We start from the raw sequence: 17,723 nt of genomic DNA on the forward strand, positions 1-17,723 counted from the left end.
ATCCTTTCCCTTTCCCACTACCTCAATTCTGTCCTTTCCCCACCAATATCTTCTTTCCCCACTACCATTTTCTCCCTTTACCACTTACACCATCCTCTCTCTTCCCCACCACCATCCTCTCCCTTCCCAACTACCATCCTCTCCCTTTCCCACTACCACCATCCTCTCCCTTCCCCACCACCATCCTCTTACTTCCCCACTACCATCCTCTTCCTTTCCCACTACCACATCCTCTCCCTTTCCCACTACCAACATCTCCTATAACCACACCATCCTCTCCCTTTCCCACTACCACCATCCTCTCCCTTGCCCACCACCATCCTCTCCCTTCCCCACTACCATCCTCTCCCTTTCCCACTACCACATCCTCTCCCTTTCCCACTACCACATCCTCTCCCTTCCCCACCAACATCTCCTTGAGCCACACCATCCTCTCCCTTCCCCACTACCATCCTCTCCCTTTCCACTACCATCCTCTCCCTTTCCCACTACCACCATCCTCTCCCTTCCCCACCGCCATCCTCCCCTTTTCCCACTACTAACAGCCCGTCCCTTCCCCAACACTACACTCTCCCTTCTCCAACACCACCATCCTTTCCCTTTCCCACTACCTCAATTCTGTCTTTCCCCACCAATATCTTCTTTCCCCACTACCATTTTCTCCCTTTACCACCAACACCACCCTCTCTCTTCCCCATCACCATCCTCTTTCCTCCCCACTACCAACATCCTGTCACTTCCCCACAACCATGTTCTTCCTTCCCAAATACTACCACACTGTCCCTTCCCCACTACCATCTTTTCCCTTCCCAACTACCAACATCCTCTCCCTTCTCCAGCACCACCAACCCCTCCCTTCCCCACCACCATCCTCTCCCTTCCCAACTACAACATCCTTTCCCTTCCCCATCAACATCTCCTTTCCCTAGCACATCCTCTCCCTTCCCCACCACCACCACCATCCTCTCACTTTCCCAGCCCCCTCCTCTCCCTTCCCCACTACCACGATCTTCTCCCTTGCCCACCACCATCCTCTCCCTTCCCCACTACCATCCTCTCCCTTCCCCACTACCAACATCCTCTCCCTTTCCCACTACCATCATCTCCTTTCCCTACACTATCCTCTCCTTTCCCCACCACCAACATCCTCTTCCTTCCCCACTACCAAAACATGTCAATTCCCAACTACCAACATCATGTCACTTCCCCACAACCAAAACATGTCTCTTAACCCAACATACTTTCCCTTCCGAACAACCAAAACATGTCCCTTCCCCACCACCAACATCCTCTCCCTTCCCCACTACTAAAACATGTCCCTTCCCCACTACCAAGAATCCTCTCCCTTCCACACGACCAACATCCTGTCTCTTCCCCATCAACATCTCCTTTCCCCACCATCATCCTCTCCCGTCCTCACCACCATCCTCTCCCTTTCCCACTACCACCATCCTCTCCCTTTCCCACTACCACCATCCTCTCCCTTTCCCACTACCACCATCCTCTCCCTTTCCCACTACCAACATCAGGTCCCTTCCCCGCCAACGTCTCCTTTAACCACACCATCCTCTCCCTTTCCCACTACCATCCTCTCCCTTTCCCACTACCACCATCCTCTCCCTTGCCCACCACCATCCTCTCCCTTCCCCACTACCATCCTCTCCCTTTCCCACTACCACATCCTCTCCCTTTCCCACTACCACATCCTCTCCCTTCCCCACCAACATCTCCTTGAGCCACACCATCCTCTCCCTTCCCCACTACCATCCTCTCCCTTTCCCACTACCATCCTCTCCCTTTCCCACTACCACCATCCTCTCCCTTCCCCACCACCATCCTCCCCTTTTCCCACTACTAACAGCCCGTCCCTTCCCCAACACTACACTCTCCCTTCTCCAACACCACCATCCTTTCCCTTTCCCACTACCTCAATTCTGTCCTTTCCCCACCAATATCTTCTTTCCCCACTACCATTTTCTCCCTTTACCACCAACACCACCCTCTCTCTTCCCCACCACCTTTCTCTCTCTTCCCCATCACCATCCTCTTTCCTCCCCACTACCAACATCCTGTCACTTCCCGACAACCATGTTCTTCCTTCCCAAATACTACCACACTGTCCCTTCCCCACTACCATCTTTTCCCTTCCCAACTACCAACGTCCTCTCCCTTTCCCACTACCACCATCCTCTCCCTTTCCCACTACCAACATCAGGTCCCTTCCCCGCCAACGTCTCCTTTAACCACACCATCCTTTCCCTTCCCCACTACCATCCTCTCCCTTTCCCACTACCACCATCCTCTCCCTTCCCCACCACCACCCTCTCCCTTCCCCACTACCATCCTCTCCCTTTCCCACTACCACATCCTCTCCCTTCCCCACTACCATCCTCTCCCTTTCCCACTACCACATCCTCTCCCTTCCCCACTACCATCCTCTCCCTTTCCCACTACCACATCCTCTCCCTTCCCAACCCCTATCCTCTCCCTTCCCCACTACCATCCTCTCCCTTCCCCACTACCATCCTCTCCCTTCCCCACTACCACCCTCTCCCTTTCCCACTACCACATCCTCTCCCTTCCCCACCACTATCCTCCCCCTTCCCCACTACCATCCTCTCCCTTCCCCACTACCAGCCTCTTCCTTTCCCACTACCACCATCCTCTCCCTTGCCCACCACCATCCTCTCCCTTCCCCACTACCATCCTCTCCCTTTCCCACTACCACATCCTCTCCCTTTCCCACTACCATCCTCTCCCTTTCCCACTACCACATCCTCTCCCTTTCCCACTACCATCCTCTCCCTTTCCCACTACCACATTCTCTCCCTTCCCCACCACTATCCTCTCCCTTCCCCACTACCACCATCCTCTCTCTTGCCCACCACATCCTCTCCCTTCCCCACTACCATCCTCTCCCTTTCCCACTACCACATCCTCTACCTTCCCCACTACCATCCTCTCCCTTTCCAACTACCACATCCTCTCCCTTCCCCACCACTATCCTCTCCCTTCCCCACTACCACCATCCTCTCCCTTGCCCACCACCACCCTCTTCCTTCCCCACTACCACATCCTCTCCCTTCCCCACCACTATCCTCTCCCTTCCCCACTACCACCATCCTCTCCCTTGCCCACTACCATCCTCCCCCTTCCCACTATCATCCTCCCCCTTCCCACCACCATCCTCCCACTTCTCCAACACCGTCCCCCCTTCCCCACCATCATCCTCCCCCTTCGCCACCAGCATCCCTCCCTTCCCCACCATCATCCTCCCCCTTCCTCACCAGCATCCCCCCTTCCCAACCAGCATCCCTCCCTTCCTCATCATCATCCTCCCCCTTCCCCACCATCATCCTCCCCCTTCCCCACCAGCATCCCCCCTTCCCAACCAGCATCCCTCCCTTCCCCACCATCATCCTCCCCCTTCCCCACCATCATCCTCCCCCTTCCCCACCAGCATCCCTCCCTTCCCCACCAGCATCCCCCCTTCCCCACCAGCATCCCTCCCACTTCCCCACCAGCATCCCCCCCTTCCCCACCAGCATCCTCAGAGAAGAGGAGCTCTGTCTTCCATCGGTGCTCTACTGAAGCATCTGTAACAGTTTCTATCCACTGATCCACGTCTTTACCCATTCCGGGCCAGCAGAATCTCTCCATGCAGAGAGATAGAGTCCGGTCTCGGTTGTAGTTGGAGGAGACTGAATACACTTTTAAGTTTATTACGAAGTGAAGTAAGTGAAGCAGTGTGACCTAGCCTCATTACGACACGGGCAGCTTCACCCCTAATTATAAAACGGATCTCTCGGGCGCCTGTAAGATCTCAGCCTTAATGCTACACATCAAATGAAGTTTCACCTTTAGCCGTTAGGTCACCAGAAAAACAAGGAAAACGAGGTGCTTGTTTAGAACAAACATCATCTTCCTTTCTCTCGACCATCCTTCCCCTATCGCACTACCACCCTCTCATTCCCCAGTACCGGCACCTCCCTTCCCCCAAACAACCCTCTCCCTTCTCCACCACCACCCTCTCCCTTCTCCACCACCACCCTCTCCCTTCTCCACCACCATCCTCTCCCTTCTCCACCACCATCCTCTCCCTTCTCCACCACCATCCTCTCCCTTCTCCACCACCATCCTCTCTCTTCTCCACCACCATCCTCTCCCTTCTCCACCACCATCCTCTCCCTTCTCCACCACCATCCTCTCTCTTCTCCACCACCACCCTCTCCCTTCTCCACCACCACCATCCTCTCCCTTCTCCACCACCATCCTCTCTCCACCACCATCCTCTCCCTTTTCAAACACCATCCTCTCCCTTCTCCACCACCATCCTCTCCCTTCTCCACCACCATCCTCTCCCTTCTCCACCACCATCCTCTCCATTCTCCAACATCACCCTCTCCCTTCTCCACCACCATCCTTTCCCTTCTCAAACACCATCCTCTCCCTTCTCCACCACCATCCTCTCCCTTCCCCACCACCATCCTCTCCCTTCTCCACCACCACCCTCTCCCTTCTCCACCACCACCCTCTCCCTTCTCCACCACCATCCTCTCCCTTCTCCACCACCACCCTCTCCCTTCTCCACCACCACCCTCTCCCTTCTCCACCACCATCCTCTCCCTTCTCCACCACCATCCTCTCCCTTCTCCACCACCACCCTCTCCCTTCTCCACCACCATCCTCTCCCTTCTCCACCACCATCCTCTCCCTTCTCCACCACCACCCTCTCCCTTCTCCACCACCACCCTCTCCCTTCTCCACCACCATCCTCTCCCTTCTCCTCCACCACCCTCTCCCTTCTCCACCACCATCCTCTCCCTTCTCCACCACCATCCTGTCTCCACCACCACCCTCTCCCTTCTCCACCACCACCCTCTCCCTTCTCCACCACCATCCTCTCCCTTCTCCTCCACCACCATCCTCTCCCTTCTCAAACACCATCCTCTCCCTTCTCCACCACCATCCTCTCCCTTCTCCACCACCACCCTCTCCCTTCTCCACCACCACCCTCTCCCTTCTCCACCACCATCCTCTCCCTTCTCCTCCACCACCATCCTCTCCCTTCTCAAACACCATCCTCTCCCTTCTCCACCACCATCCTCTCCCTTCTCCACCACCACCCTCTCCCTTCTCCACCACCACCCTCTCCCTTCTCCACCACCACCCTCTCCATTCTCCAACACCACCCTCTCCCTTCCCCACCACCGCCATCCTCTCCCTTCCCCACCACCATCATCCTCTCCCTTCCCCACCACCGCCATCCTCTCCCTTCCCCACTACCATCATCCTGTCCCTTCCCCACTACCATCATCCTGTCCCTTCCCCACCACCATCATCCTCTCCCTTCCCCACCACCACCATCCTCTCCCTTCCCCACCACCATCATCCTCTCCCTTCCCCACCACCGCCATCCTCTCCCTTCCCCACCACCGCCATCCTCTCCCTTCCCCACCACCGCCATCCTCTCCCTTCCCCACCACCATCATCCTCTCCCTTCCCCACTACCACCATCCTCTCCCTTCCCCACCACCACCATCCTCTCCCTTCCCCACTACCACCATCCTCTCCCTTCCCCACTACCACCATCCTCTCCCTTCCCCACTACCACCATCCTCTCCCTTCCCCACCACCACCATCCTCTCCCTTCCCCACTACCGCCATCCTCTCCCTTCCCCACCACCGCCATCCTCTCCCTTCCCCACCACCACCATCCTCTCCCTTCCCCACTACCAACATCCTCTCACTTCCCACCACCAACATCCTCTCACTTCCTGACTACCAAAACATGTCAATTCCCCACTACCAACATCATGTCCCTTCCCCACTACCAACATCCTCTCCCTTTCCCCACCACCAACATCCTCTCCCTTCCTGACTACCAAAACATGTCAATTCCCCACTACCAACATCCTCTCACTTCCCACCACCAACATCCTCTCACTTCCTGACTACCAAAACATGTCAATTCCCCACTACCAACATCATGTCCCTTCCCCACTACCAACATCCTCTCCCTTTCCCCACCACCAACATCCTCTCCCTTCCTGACTACCAAAACATGTCAATTCCCCACTACCAACATCCTCTCACTTCCCACCACCAACATCCTCTCACTTCCTGACTACCAAAACATGTCAATTCCCCACTACCAATATCATGTCACTTCCCCACAACCAAATCATGACCCTTCCCAACCACCAACATCCTCTCCCTTCCCCACTACTTAATAAACATGTCCCTTCCCCTCTTCCAACCTCCTCTCCCTTCCACACGACCAACATCCTGTCTCTTCCACACCAACATCTCCTTTCCCCACCACCATCCTCTCCCTTCCAAACCACCATCCTCTCCCTTTCCCACCACCACCATCCTCTCCCTTCCCCACCAACATCTCCTTTCCCCACCACCATCCTCTCCCTTCCCAACTACCATCCTCTCCCTTTCCCACTACCACCATCCTCTCCCTTCCCCACCACCATCCTCTCACTTCCCCACCAACATCTCCTTTCCCCACCACCATCCTCTCCCTTCCCAACTACCATCCTCTCCCTTTCCCACTACCACCATCCTCTCCCTTCCCCACCACCATCCTCTCACTTCCCCACTACCATCCTCTCCCTTTCCCACTACCACCATCCTCTCCCTTCCCCACTACCATCCTCTCACTTCCCCACTACCATCCTCTCCCTTTCCCACTACCACCATCCTCTCCCTTGCCCACCACCATCCTCTCCCTTCCCCACTACCACCATCCTCCCCTTTTCTCACTACTAACAGCCCGTCCCTTCTCCAACACTACACTCTCCCTTCTCCAACACCACCATCCTTTCCCTTTCCCACTACCTCAATTCTGTCCTTTCCCCACCAATATCTTCTTTCCCCACTACCATTTTCTCCCTTTACCACTTACACCATCCTCTCTCTTCCCCACCACCATCCTCTCCCTTCCCAACTACCATCCTCTCCCTTTCCCACTACCACCATCCTCTCCCTTCCCCACCACCATCCTCTTACTTCCCCACTACCATCCTCTTCCTTTCCCACTACCACATCCTCTCCCTTTCCCACTACCAACATCTCCTATAACCACACCATCCTCTCCCTTTCCCACTACCACCATCCTCTCCCTTGCCCACCACCATCCTCTCCCTTCCCCACTACCATCCTCTCCCTTTCCCACTACCACATCCTCTCCCTTTCCCACTACCACATCCTCTCCCTTCCCCACCAACATCTCCTTGAGCCACACCATCCTCTCCCTTCCCCACTACCATCCTCTCCCTTTCCACTACCATCCTCTCCCTTTCCCACTACCACCATCCTCTCCCTTCCCCACCGCCATCCTCCCCTTTTCCCACTACTAACAGCCCGTCCCTTCCCCAACACTACACTCTCCCTTCTCCAACACCACCATCCTTTCCCTTTCCCACTACCTCAATTCTGTCTTTCCCCACCAATATCTTCTTTCCCCACTACCATTTTCTCCCTTTACCACCAACACCACCCTCTCTCTTCCCCACCACCTTTCTCTCTCTTCCCCATCACCATCCTCTTTCCTCCCCACTACCAACATCCTGTCACTTCCCCACAACCATGTTCTTCCTTCCCAAATACTACCACACTGTCCCTTCCCCACTACCATCTTTTCCCTTCCCAACTACCAACATCCTCTCCCTTCTCCAGCACCACCAACCCCTCCCTTCCCCACCACCATCCTCTCCCTTCCCAACTACAACATCCTTTCCCTTCCCCATCAACATCTCCTTTCCCTAGCACATCCTCTCCCTTCCCCACCACCACCACCATCCTCTCACTTTCCCAGCCCCCTCCTCTCCCTTCCCCACTACCACGATCTTCTCCCTTGCCCACCACCATCCTCTCCCTTCCCCACTACCATCCTCTCCCTTCCCCACTACCAACATCCTCTCCCTTTCCCACTACCATCATCTCCTTTCCCTACACTATCCTCTCCTTTCCCCACCACCAACATCCTCTTCCTTCCCCACTACCAAAACATGTCAATTCCCAACTACCAACATCATGTCACTTCCCCACAACCAAAACATGTCTCTTAACCCAACATACTTTCCCTTCCGAACAACCAAAACATGTCCCTTCCCCACCACCAACATCCTCTCCCTTCCCCACTACTAAAACATGTCCCTTCCCCACTACCAAGAATCCTCTCCCTTCCACACGACCAACATCCTGTCTCTTCCCCATCAACATCTCCTTTCCCCACCATCATCCTCTCCCGTCCTCACCACCATCCTCTCCCTTTCCCACTACCACCATCCTCTCCCTTTCCCACTACCACCATCCTCTCCCTTTCCCACTACCACCATCCTCTCCCTTTCCCACTACCAACATCAGGTCCCTTCCCCGCCAACGTCTCCTTTAACCACACCATCCTCTCCCTTTCCCACTACCATCCTCTCCCTTTCCCACTACCACCATCCTCTCCCTTGCCCACCACCATCCTCTCCCTTCCCCACTACCATCCTCTCCCTTTCCCACTACCACATCCTCTCCCTTTCCCACTACCACATCCTCTCCCTTCCCCACCAACATCTCCTTGAGCCACACCATCCTCTCCCTTCCCCACTACCATCCTCTCCCTTTCCCACTACCATCCTCTCCCTTTCCCACTACCACCATCCTCTCCCTTCCCCACCACCATCCTCCCCTTTTCCCACTACTAACAGCCCGTCCCTTCCCCAACACTACACTCTCCCTTCTCCAACACCACCATCCTTTCCCTTTCCCACTACCTCAATTCTGTCCTTTCCCCACCAATATCTTCTTTCCCCACTACCATTTTCTCCCTTTACCACCAACACCACCCTCTCTCTTCCCCACCACCTTTCTCTCTCTTCCCCATCACCATCCTCTTTCCTCCCCACTACCAACATCCTGTCACTTCCCGACAACCATGTTCTTCCTTCCCAAATACTACCACACTGTCCCTTCCCCACTACCATCTTTTCCCTTCCCAACTACCAACATCCTCTCCCTTTCCCACTACCACCATCCTCTCCCTTTCCCACTACCAACATCAGGTCCCTTCCCCGCCAACGTCTCCTTTAACCACACCATCCTTTCCCTTCCCCACTACCATCCTCTCCCTTTCCCACTACCACCATCCTCTCCCTTCCCCACCACCACCCTCTCCCTTCCCCACTACCATCCTCTCCCTTTCCCACTACCACATCCTCTCCCTTCCCCACTACCATCCTCTCCCTTTCCCACTACCACATCCTCTCCCTTCCCCACTACCATCCTCTCCCTTTCCCACTACCACATCCTCTCCCTTCCCAACCCCTATCCTCTCCCTTCCCCACTACCATCCTCTCCCTTCCCCACTACCATCCTCTCCCTTCCCCACTACCACCCTCTCCCTTTCCCACTACCACATCCTCTCCCTTCCCCACCACTATCCTCCCCCTTCCCCACTACCATCCTCTCCCTTCCCCACTACCAGCCTCTTCCTTTCCCACTACCACCATCCTCTCCCTTGCCCACCACCATCCTCTCCCTTCCCCACTACCATCCTCTCCCTTTCCCACTACCACATCCTCTCCCTTTCCCACTACCATCCTCTCCCTTTCCCACTACCACATCCTCTCCCTTTCCCACTACCATCCTCTCCCTTTCCCACTACCACATTCTCTCCCTTCCCCACCACTATCCTCTCCCTTCCCCACTACCACCATCCTCTCTCTTGCCCACCACATCCTCTCCCTTCCCCACTACCATCCTCTCCCTTTCCCACTACCACATCCTCTACCTTCCCCACTACCATCCTCTCCCTTTCCAACTACCACATCCTCTCCCTTCCCCACCACTATCCTCTCCCTTCCCCACTACCACCATCCTCTCCCTTGCCCACCACCACCCTCTTCCTTCCCCACTACCACATCCTCTCCCTTCCCCACCACTATCCTCTCCCTTCCCCACTACCACCATCCTCTCCCTTGCCCACTACCATCCTCCCCCTTCCCACTATCATCCTCCCCCTTCCCACCACCATCCTCCCACTTCTCCAACACCGTCCCCCCTTCCCCACCATCATCCTCCCCCTTCGCCACCAGCATCCCTCCCTTCCCCACCATCATCCTCCCCCTTCCTCACCAGCATCCCCCCTTCCCAACCAGCATCCCTCCCTTCCTCATCATCATCCTCCCCCTTCCCCACCATCATCCTCCCCCTTCCCCACCAGCATCCCCCCTTCCCAACCAGCATCCCTCCCTTCCCCACCATCATCCTCCCCCTTCCCCACCATCATCCTCCCCCTTCCCCACCAGCATCCCTCCCTTCCCCACCAGCATCCCCCCTTCCCCACCAGCATCCCTCCCACTTCCCCACCAGCATCCCCCCCTTCCCCACCAGCATCCTCAGAGAAGAGGAGCTCTGTCTTCCATCGGTGCTCTACTGAAGCATCTGTAACAGTTTCTATCCACTGATCCACGTCTTTACCCATTCCGGGCCAGCAGAATCTCTCCATGCAGAGAGATAGAGTCCGGTCTCGGTTGTAGTTGGAGGAGACTGAATACACTTTTAAGTTTATTACGAAGTGAAGTAAGTGAAGCAGTGTGACCTAGCCTCATTACGACACGGGCAGCTTCACCCCTAATTATAAAACGGATCTCTCGGGCGCCTGTAAGATCTCAGCCTTAATGCTACACATCAAATGAAGTTTCACCTTTAGCCGTTAGGTCACCAGAAAAACAAGGAAAACGAGGTGCTTGTTTAGAACAAACATCATCTTCCTTTCTCTCGACCATCCTTCCCCTATCGCACTACCACCCTCTCATTCCCCAGTACCGGCACCTCCCTTCCCCCAAACAACCCTCTCCCTTCTCCACCACCACCCTCTCCCTTCTCCACCACCACCCTCTCCCTTCTCCACCACCATCCTCTCCCTTCTCCACCACCATCCTCTCCCTTCTCCACCACCATCCTCTCTCTTCTCCACCACCATCCTCTCCCTTCTCCACCACCATCCTCTCCCTTCTCCACCACCATCCTCTCTCTTCTCCACCACCACCCTCTCCCTTCTCCACCACCACCATCCTCTCCCTTCTCCACCACCATCCTCTCTCCACCACCATCCTCTCCCTTTTCAAACACCATCCTCTCCCTTCTCCACCACCATCCTCTCCCTTCTCCACCACCATCCTCTCCCTTCTCCACCACCATCCTCTCCATTCTCCAACATCACCCTCTCCCTTCTCCACCACCATCCTCTCCCTTCTCAAACACCATCCTCTCCCTTCTCCACCACCACCCTCTCCCTTCTCCACCACCATCCTCTCCCTTCTCCACCACCATCCTCTCCCTTCTCCACCACCACCCTCTCCCTTCTCCACCACCATCCTCTCCCTTCTCCACCACCATCCTCTCCCTTCTCCACCACCACCCTCTCCCTTCTCCACCACCACCCTCTCCCTTCTCCACCACCATCCTCTCCCTTCTCCTCCACCACCCTCTCCCTTCTCCACCACCATCCTCTCCCTTCTCCACCACCATCCTCTCTCCACCACCACCCTCTCCCTTCTCCACCACCACCCTCTCCCTTCTCCACCACCATCCTCTCCCTTCTCCTCCACCACCATCCTCTCCCTTCTCAAACACCATCCTCTCCCTTCTCCACCACCATCCTCTCCCTTCTCCACCACCACCCTCTCCCTTCTCCACCACCACCCTCTCCCTTCTCCACCACCATCCTCTCCCTTCTCCTCCACCACCATCCTCTCCCTTCTCAAACACCATCCTCTCCCTTCTCCACCACCATCCTCTCCCTTCTCCACCACCACCCTCTCCCTTCTCCACCACCACCCTCTCCCTTCTCCACCACCACCCTCTCCATTCTCCAACACCACCCTCTCCCTTCTCCACCACCATCCTCTCCCTTCTCAAACACCATCCTCTCCCTTCTCCACCACCATCCTCTCCCTTCTCCACCACCACCCTCTCCCTTCTCCACCACCACCCTCTCCCTTCTCAAACACCATCCTCTCCCTTCTCCACCACCATCCTCTCCCTTCTCCACCACCACCATCCTCTCCCTTCCCCACCACCATCCTCCCCCTTCTCCACCACCGTCCTCTCCCTTCTCCTCCACCGACCTCTCCCTTCTCCACCACCACCATCCTCTCCCTTCTCCACCACCATCCTCTCCCTTCTCCACCACCGACCTCTCCCTTCTCCACCACCACCCTCTCCCTTCTCCACCACCACCCTCTCCGTTCTCCACCACCACCCTCTCCCTTCTCCACCACCATCCTCTCCCTTCTCAAACACCATCCTCTCCCTTCTCCACCACCATCCTCTCCCTTCTCCACCACCACCCTCTCTCTTCTCCACCACCACCCTCTCCCTTCTCCACCACCATCCTCTCCCTTCTCCTCCACCACCATCCTCTCCCTACTCCACCACCATCCTCTCCCTTCTCCACCACCACCCTCTCCCTTCTCAAACACCATCCTCTCCCTTCTCCACCACCATCCTCTCCCTTCTCCACCACCACCATCCTCTCCCTTCTCCACCACCATCCTCTCTCCACCACCATCCTCTCCCTTCTCCACCACCACCATCCTCTCCCTTCTCCACCACCATCCTCTCTCCACCACCATCCTCTCCCTTCTCCACCACCATCCTCTCCCTTCCCCACTACCATCCTCTCCCTTTCCCACTACCATCCTCTCCCTTTCCCACTACCACCATCCTCTCCCTTCCCCACCACCATCCTCCCCTTTTCCCACTACTAACAGCCCGTCCCTTCCCCAACACTACACTCTCCCTTCTCCAACACCACCATCCTTTCCCTTTCCCACTACCTCAATTCTGTCCTTTCCCCACCAATATCTTCTTTCCCCACTACCATTTTCTCCCTTTACCACCAACACCACCCTCTCTCTTCCCCACCACCTTTCTCTCTCTTCCCCATCACCATCCTCTTTCCTCCCCACTACCAACATCCTGTCACTTCCCGACAACCATGTTCTTCCTTCCCAAATACTACCACACTGTCCCTTCCCCACTACCATCTTTTCCCTTCCCAACTACCAACATCCTCTCCCTTTCCCACTACCACCATCCTCTCCCTTTCCCACTACCAACATCAGGTCCCTTCCCCGCCAACGTCTCCTTTAACCACACCATCCTTTCCCTTCCCCACTACCATCCTCTCCCTTTCCCACTACCACCATCCTCTCCCTTCCCCACCACCACCCTCTCCCTTCCCCACTACCATCCTCTCCCTTTCCCACTACCACATCCTCTCCCTTCCCCACTACCATCCTCTCCCTTTCCCACTACCACATCCTCTCCCTTCCCCACTACCATCCTCTCCCTTTCCCACTACCACATCCTCTCCCTTCCCAACCCCTATCCTCTCCCTTCCCCACTACCATCCTCTCCCTTCCCCACTACCATCCTCTCCCTTCCCCACTACCACCCTCTCCCTTTCCCACTACCACATCCTCTCCCTTCCCCACCACTATCCTCCCCCTTCCCCACTACCATCCTCTCCCTTCCCCACTACCAGCCTCTTCCTTTCCCACTACCACCATCCTCTCCCTTGCCCACCACCATCCTCTCCCTTCCCCACTACCATCCTCTCCCTTTCCCACTACCACATCCTCTCCCTTTCCCACTACCATCCTCTCCCTTTCCCACTACCACATCCTCTCCCTTTCCCACTACCATCCTCTCCCTTTCCCACTACCACATTCTCTCCCTTCCCCACCACTATCCTCTCCCTTCCCCACTACCACCATCCTCTCTCTTGCCCACCACATCCTCTCCCTTCCCCACTACCATCCTCTCCCTTTCCCACTACCACATCCTCTACCTTCCCCACTACCATCCTCTCCCTTTCCAACTACCACATCCTCTCCCTTCCCCACCACTATCCTCTCCCTTCCCCACTACCACCATCCTCTCCCTTGCCCACCACCACCCTCTTCCTTCCCCACTACCACATCCTCTCCCTTCCCCACCACTATCCTCTCCCTTCCCCACTACCACCATCCTCTCCCTTGCCCACTACCATCCTCCCCCTTCCCACTATCATCCTCCCCCTTCCCACCACCATCCTCCCACTTCTCCAACACCGTCCCCCCTTCCCCACCATCATCCTCCCCCTTCGCCACCAGCATCCCTCCCTTCCCCACCATCATCCTCCCCCTTCCTCACCAGCATCCCCCCTTCCCAACCAGCATCCCTCCCTTCCTCATCATCATCCTCCCCCTTCCCCACCATCATCCTCCCCCTTCCCCACCAGCATCCCCCCTTCCCAACCAGCATCCCTCCCTTCCCCACCATCATCCTCCCCCTTCCCCACCATCATCCTCCCCCTTCCCCACCAGCATCCCTCCCTTCCCCACCAGCATCCCCCCTTCCCCACCAGCATCCCTCCCACTTCCCCACCAGCATCCCCCCCTTCCCCACCAGCATCCTCAGAGAAGAGGAGCTCTGTCTTCCATCGGTGCTCTACTGAAGCATCTGTAACAGTTTCTATCCACTGATCCACGTCTTTACCCATTCCGGGCCAGCAGAATCTCTCCATGCAGAGAGATAGAGTCCGGTCTCGGTTGTAGTTGGAGGAGACTGAATACACTTTTAAGTTTATTACGAAGTGAAGTAAGTGAAGCAGTGTGACCTAGCCTCATTACGACACGGGCAGCTTCACCCCTAATTATAAAACGGATCTCTCGGGCGCCTGTAAGATCTCAGCCTTAATGCTACACATCAAATGAAGTTTCACCTTTAGCCGTTAGGTCACCAGAAAAACAAGGAAAACGAGGTGCTTGTTTAGAACAAACATCATCTTCCTTTCTCTCGACCATCCTTCCCCTATCGCACTACCACCCTCTCATTCCCCAGTACCGGCACCTCCCTTCCCCCAAACAACCCTCTCCCTTCTCCACCACCACCCTCTCCCTTCTCCACCACCACCCTCTCCCTTCTCCACCACCATCCTCTCCCTTCTCCACCACCATCCTCTCCCTTCTCCACCACCATCCTCTCCCTTCTCCACCACCATCCTCTCTCTTCTCCACCACCATCCTCTCCCTTCTCCACCACCATCCTCTCCCTTCTCCACCACCATCCTCTCTCTTCTCCACCACCACCCTCTCCCTTCTCCACCACCACCATCCTCTCCCTTCTCCACCACCATCCTCTCTCCACCACCATCCTCTCCCTTTTCAAACACCATCCTCTCCCTTCTCCACCACCATCCTCTCCCTTCTCCACCACCATCCTCTCCCTTCTCCACCACCATCCTCTCCATTCTCCAACATCACCCTCTCCCTTCTCCACCACCATCCTCTCCCTTCTCAAACACCATCCTCTCCCTTCTCCACCACCATCCTCTCCCTTCCCCACCACCATCCTCTCCCTTCTCCACCACCACCCTCTCCCTTCTCCACCACCACCCTCTCCCTTCTCCACCACCATCCTCTCCCTTCTCCACCACCACCCTCTCCCTTCTCCACCACCACCCTCTCCCTTCTCCACCACCATCCTCTCCCTTCTCCACCACCATCCTCTCCCTTCTCCACCACCACCCTCTCCCTTCTCCACCACCATCCTCTCCCTTCTCCACCACCATCCTCTCCCTTCTCCACCACCACCCTCTCCCTTCTCCACCACCACCCTCTCCCTTCTCCACCACCATCCTCTCCCTTCTCCTCCACCACCCTCTCCCTTCTCCACCACCATCCTCTCCCTTCTCCACCACCATCCTCTCTCCACCACCACCCTCTCCCTTCTCCACCACCACCCTCTCCCTTCTCCACCACCATCCTCTCCCTTCTCCTCCACCACCATCCTCTCCCTTCTCAAACACCATCCTCTCCCTTCTCCACCACCATCTTCTCCCTTCTCCACCACCACCCTCTCCCTTCTCCACCACCACCCTCTCCCTTCTCCACCACCATCCTCTCCCTTCTCCTCCACCACCATCCTCTCCCTTCTCAAACACCATCCTCTCCCTTCTCCACCACCATCCTCTCCCTTCTCCACCACCACCCTCTCCCTTCTCCACCACCACCCTCTCCCTTCTCCACCACCACCCTCTCCATTCTCCAACACCACCCTCTCCCTTCTCCACCACCATCCTCTCCCTTCTCAAACACCATCCTCTCCCTTCTCCACCACCATCCTCTCCCTTCTCCACCACCACCCTCTCCCTTCTCCACCACCACCCTCTCCCTTCTCAAACACCATCCTCTCCCTTCTCCACCACCATCCTCTCCCTTCTCCACCACCACCATCCTCTCCCTTCCCCACCACCATCCTCCCCCTTCTCCACCACCGTCCTCTCCCTTCTCAAACACCATCCTCTCCCTTCTCCACCACCATCCTCTCCCTTCTCCACCACCACCATCCTCTCCCTTCCCCACCACCATCCTCCCCCTTCTCCACCACCGTCCTCTCCCTTCTCCTCCACCGACCTCTCCCTTCTCCACCACTACCATCCTCTCCCTTCTCCACCACCATCCTCTCCCTTCTCCACCACCGACCTCTCCCTTCTCCACCACCACCCTCTCCCTTCTCCACCACCACCCTCTCCGTTCTCCACCACCACCCTCTCCCTTCTCCACCACCATCCTCTCCCTTCTCAAACACCATCCTCTCCCTTCTCCACCACCATCCTCTCCCTTCTCCACCACCACCCTCTCTCTTCTCCACCACCACCCTCTCCCTTCTCCACCACCATCCTCTCCCTTCTCCTCCACCACCATCCTCTCCCTTCTCCACCACCATCCTCTCCCTTCTCCACCACCACCCTCTCCCTTCTCAAACACCATCCTCTCCCTTCTCCACCACCATCCTCTCCCTTCTCCACCACCACCATCCTCTCCCTTCTCCACCACCATCCTCTCTCCACCACCATCCTCTCCCTTCTCCACCACCACCATCCTCTCCCTTCTCCACCACCATCCTCTCTCCACCACCATCCTCTCCCTTCTCCACCACCACCCTCTCCCTTCTCCACCACCATCCTCTCTCGACCACCATCCTCTCCCTTCTCCACCACCATCCTCTCCCTTCTCAAACACCATCCTCTCCCTTCTCAAACACCATCCTCTCCCTTCTCCACCACCATCCTCTCCCTTCTCCACCACCATCCTCTCCCTTCTCAAACACCATCCTCTCCCTTCTCCACCACCACCCTCTCCCTTCTCCACCACCATCCTCTCCCTTCTCAACCACCACCATCCTCTCCCTTCTCCACCACCATCCTCTCTCCACCACCATCCTCTCCCTTCTCCACCACCACCATCCTCTCCCTTCTCCACCACCATCCTCTCCCTTCTCAAACACCATCCTCTCCCTTCTCAAACACCATCCTCTCCCTTCTCCACCACCATCCTCTCCCTTCTCCACCACCATCCTCTCCCTTCTCAAACACCATCCTCTCCCTTCTCCACCACCACCCTCTCCCTTCTCCACCACCATCCTCTCCCTTCTCCACCACCACCATCCTCTCCCTTCTCCACCACCATCCTCTCTCCACCACCATCCTCTCCCTTCTCCACCACCACCATCCTCTCCCTTCTCCACCACCATCCTCTCTCCACCACCATCCTCTCCCTTCTCCACCACCACCCTCTCCCTTCTCCACCACCATCCTCTCTCCACCACCATCCTCTCCCTTCTCCACCACCATCCTCTCCCTTCTCAAACACCATCCTCTCCCTTCT

At 56.6% G+C, this 17,723-nt stretch overlaps 2 protein-coding genes across 2 annotated transcripts; both read right to left on the reverse strand.

Moving 5' to 3' along the window:
- Window positions 1-3,330: 3,330 nt before the first annotated feature.
- LOC125381682 (golgin subfamily A member 6-like protein 2) lies at window positions 3,331-10,121 on the reverse strand. The gene is made up of 2 exons (XM_048399117.1): window positions 9,992-10,121; window positions 3,331-3,701 (listed from the first exon to the last, which is right to left on the reverse strand). Exons 1-2 carry the CDS (start codon window positions 10,119-10,121, stop codon window positions 3,331-3,333), a joined length of 501 nt encoding a protein of 166 aa, XP_048255074.1.
- Window positions 10,122-10,180: 59 nt separating this feature from the next.
- LOC125381683 (golgin subfamily A member 6-like protein 2) lies at window positions 10,181-14,189 on the reverse strand. Its single transcript, XM_048399118.1, has 2 exons — window positions 14,060-14,189; window positions 10,181-10,551 (listed from the first exon to the last, which is right to left on the reverse strand). Exons 1-2 carry the CDS (start codon window positions 14,187-14,189, stop codon window positions 10,181-10,183), a joined length of 501 nt encoding a protein of 166 aa, XP_048255075.1.
- Between the last annotated feature and the right edge of the window lie 3,534 nt (window positions 14,190-17,723).

This window comes from Haliotis rufescens, unplaced genomic scaffold (assembly GCF_023055435.1).
Source record: "Haliotis rufescens isolate VD_foot unplaced genomic scaffold, xgHalRufe1.0.p SCAF_19, whole genome shotgun sequence".
Taxonomy (NCBI): Eukaryota; Metazoa; Mollusca; class Gastropoda; order Lepetellida; family Haliotidae; genus Haliotis; species Haliotis rufescens.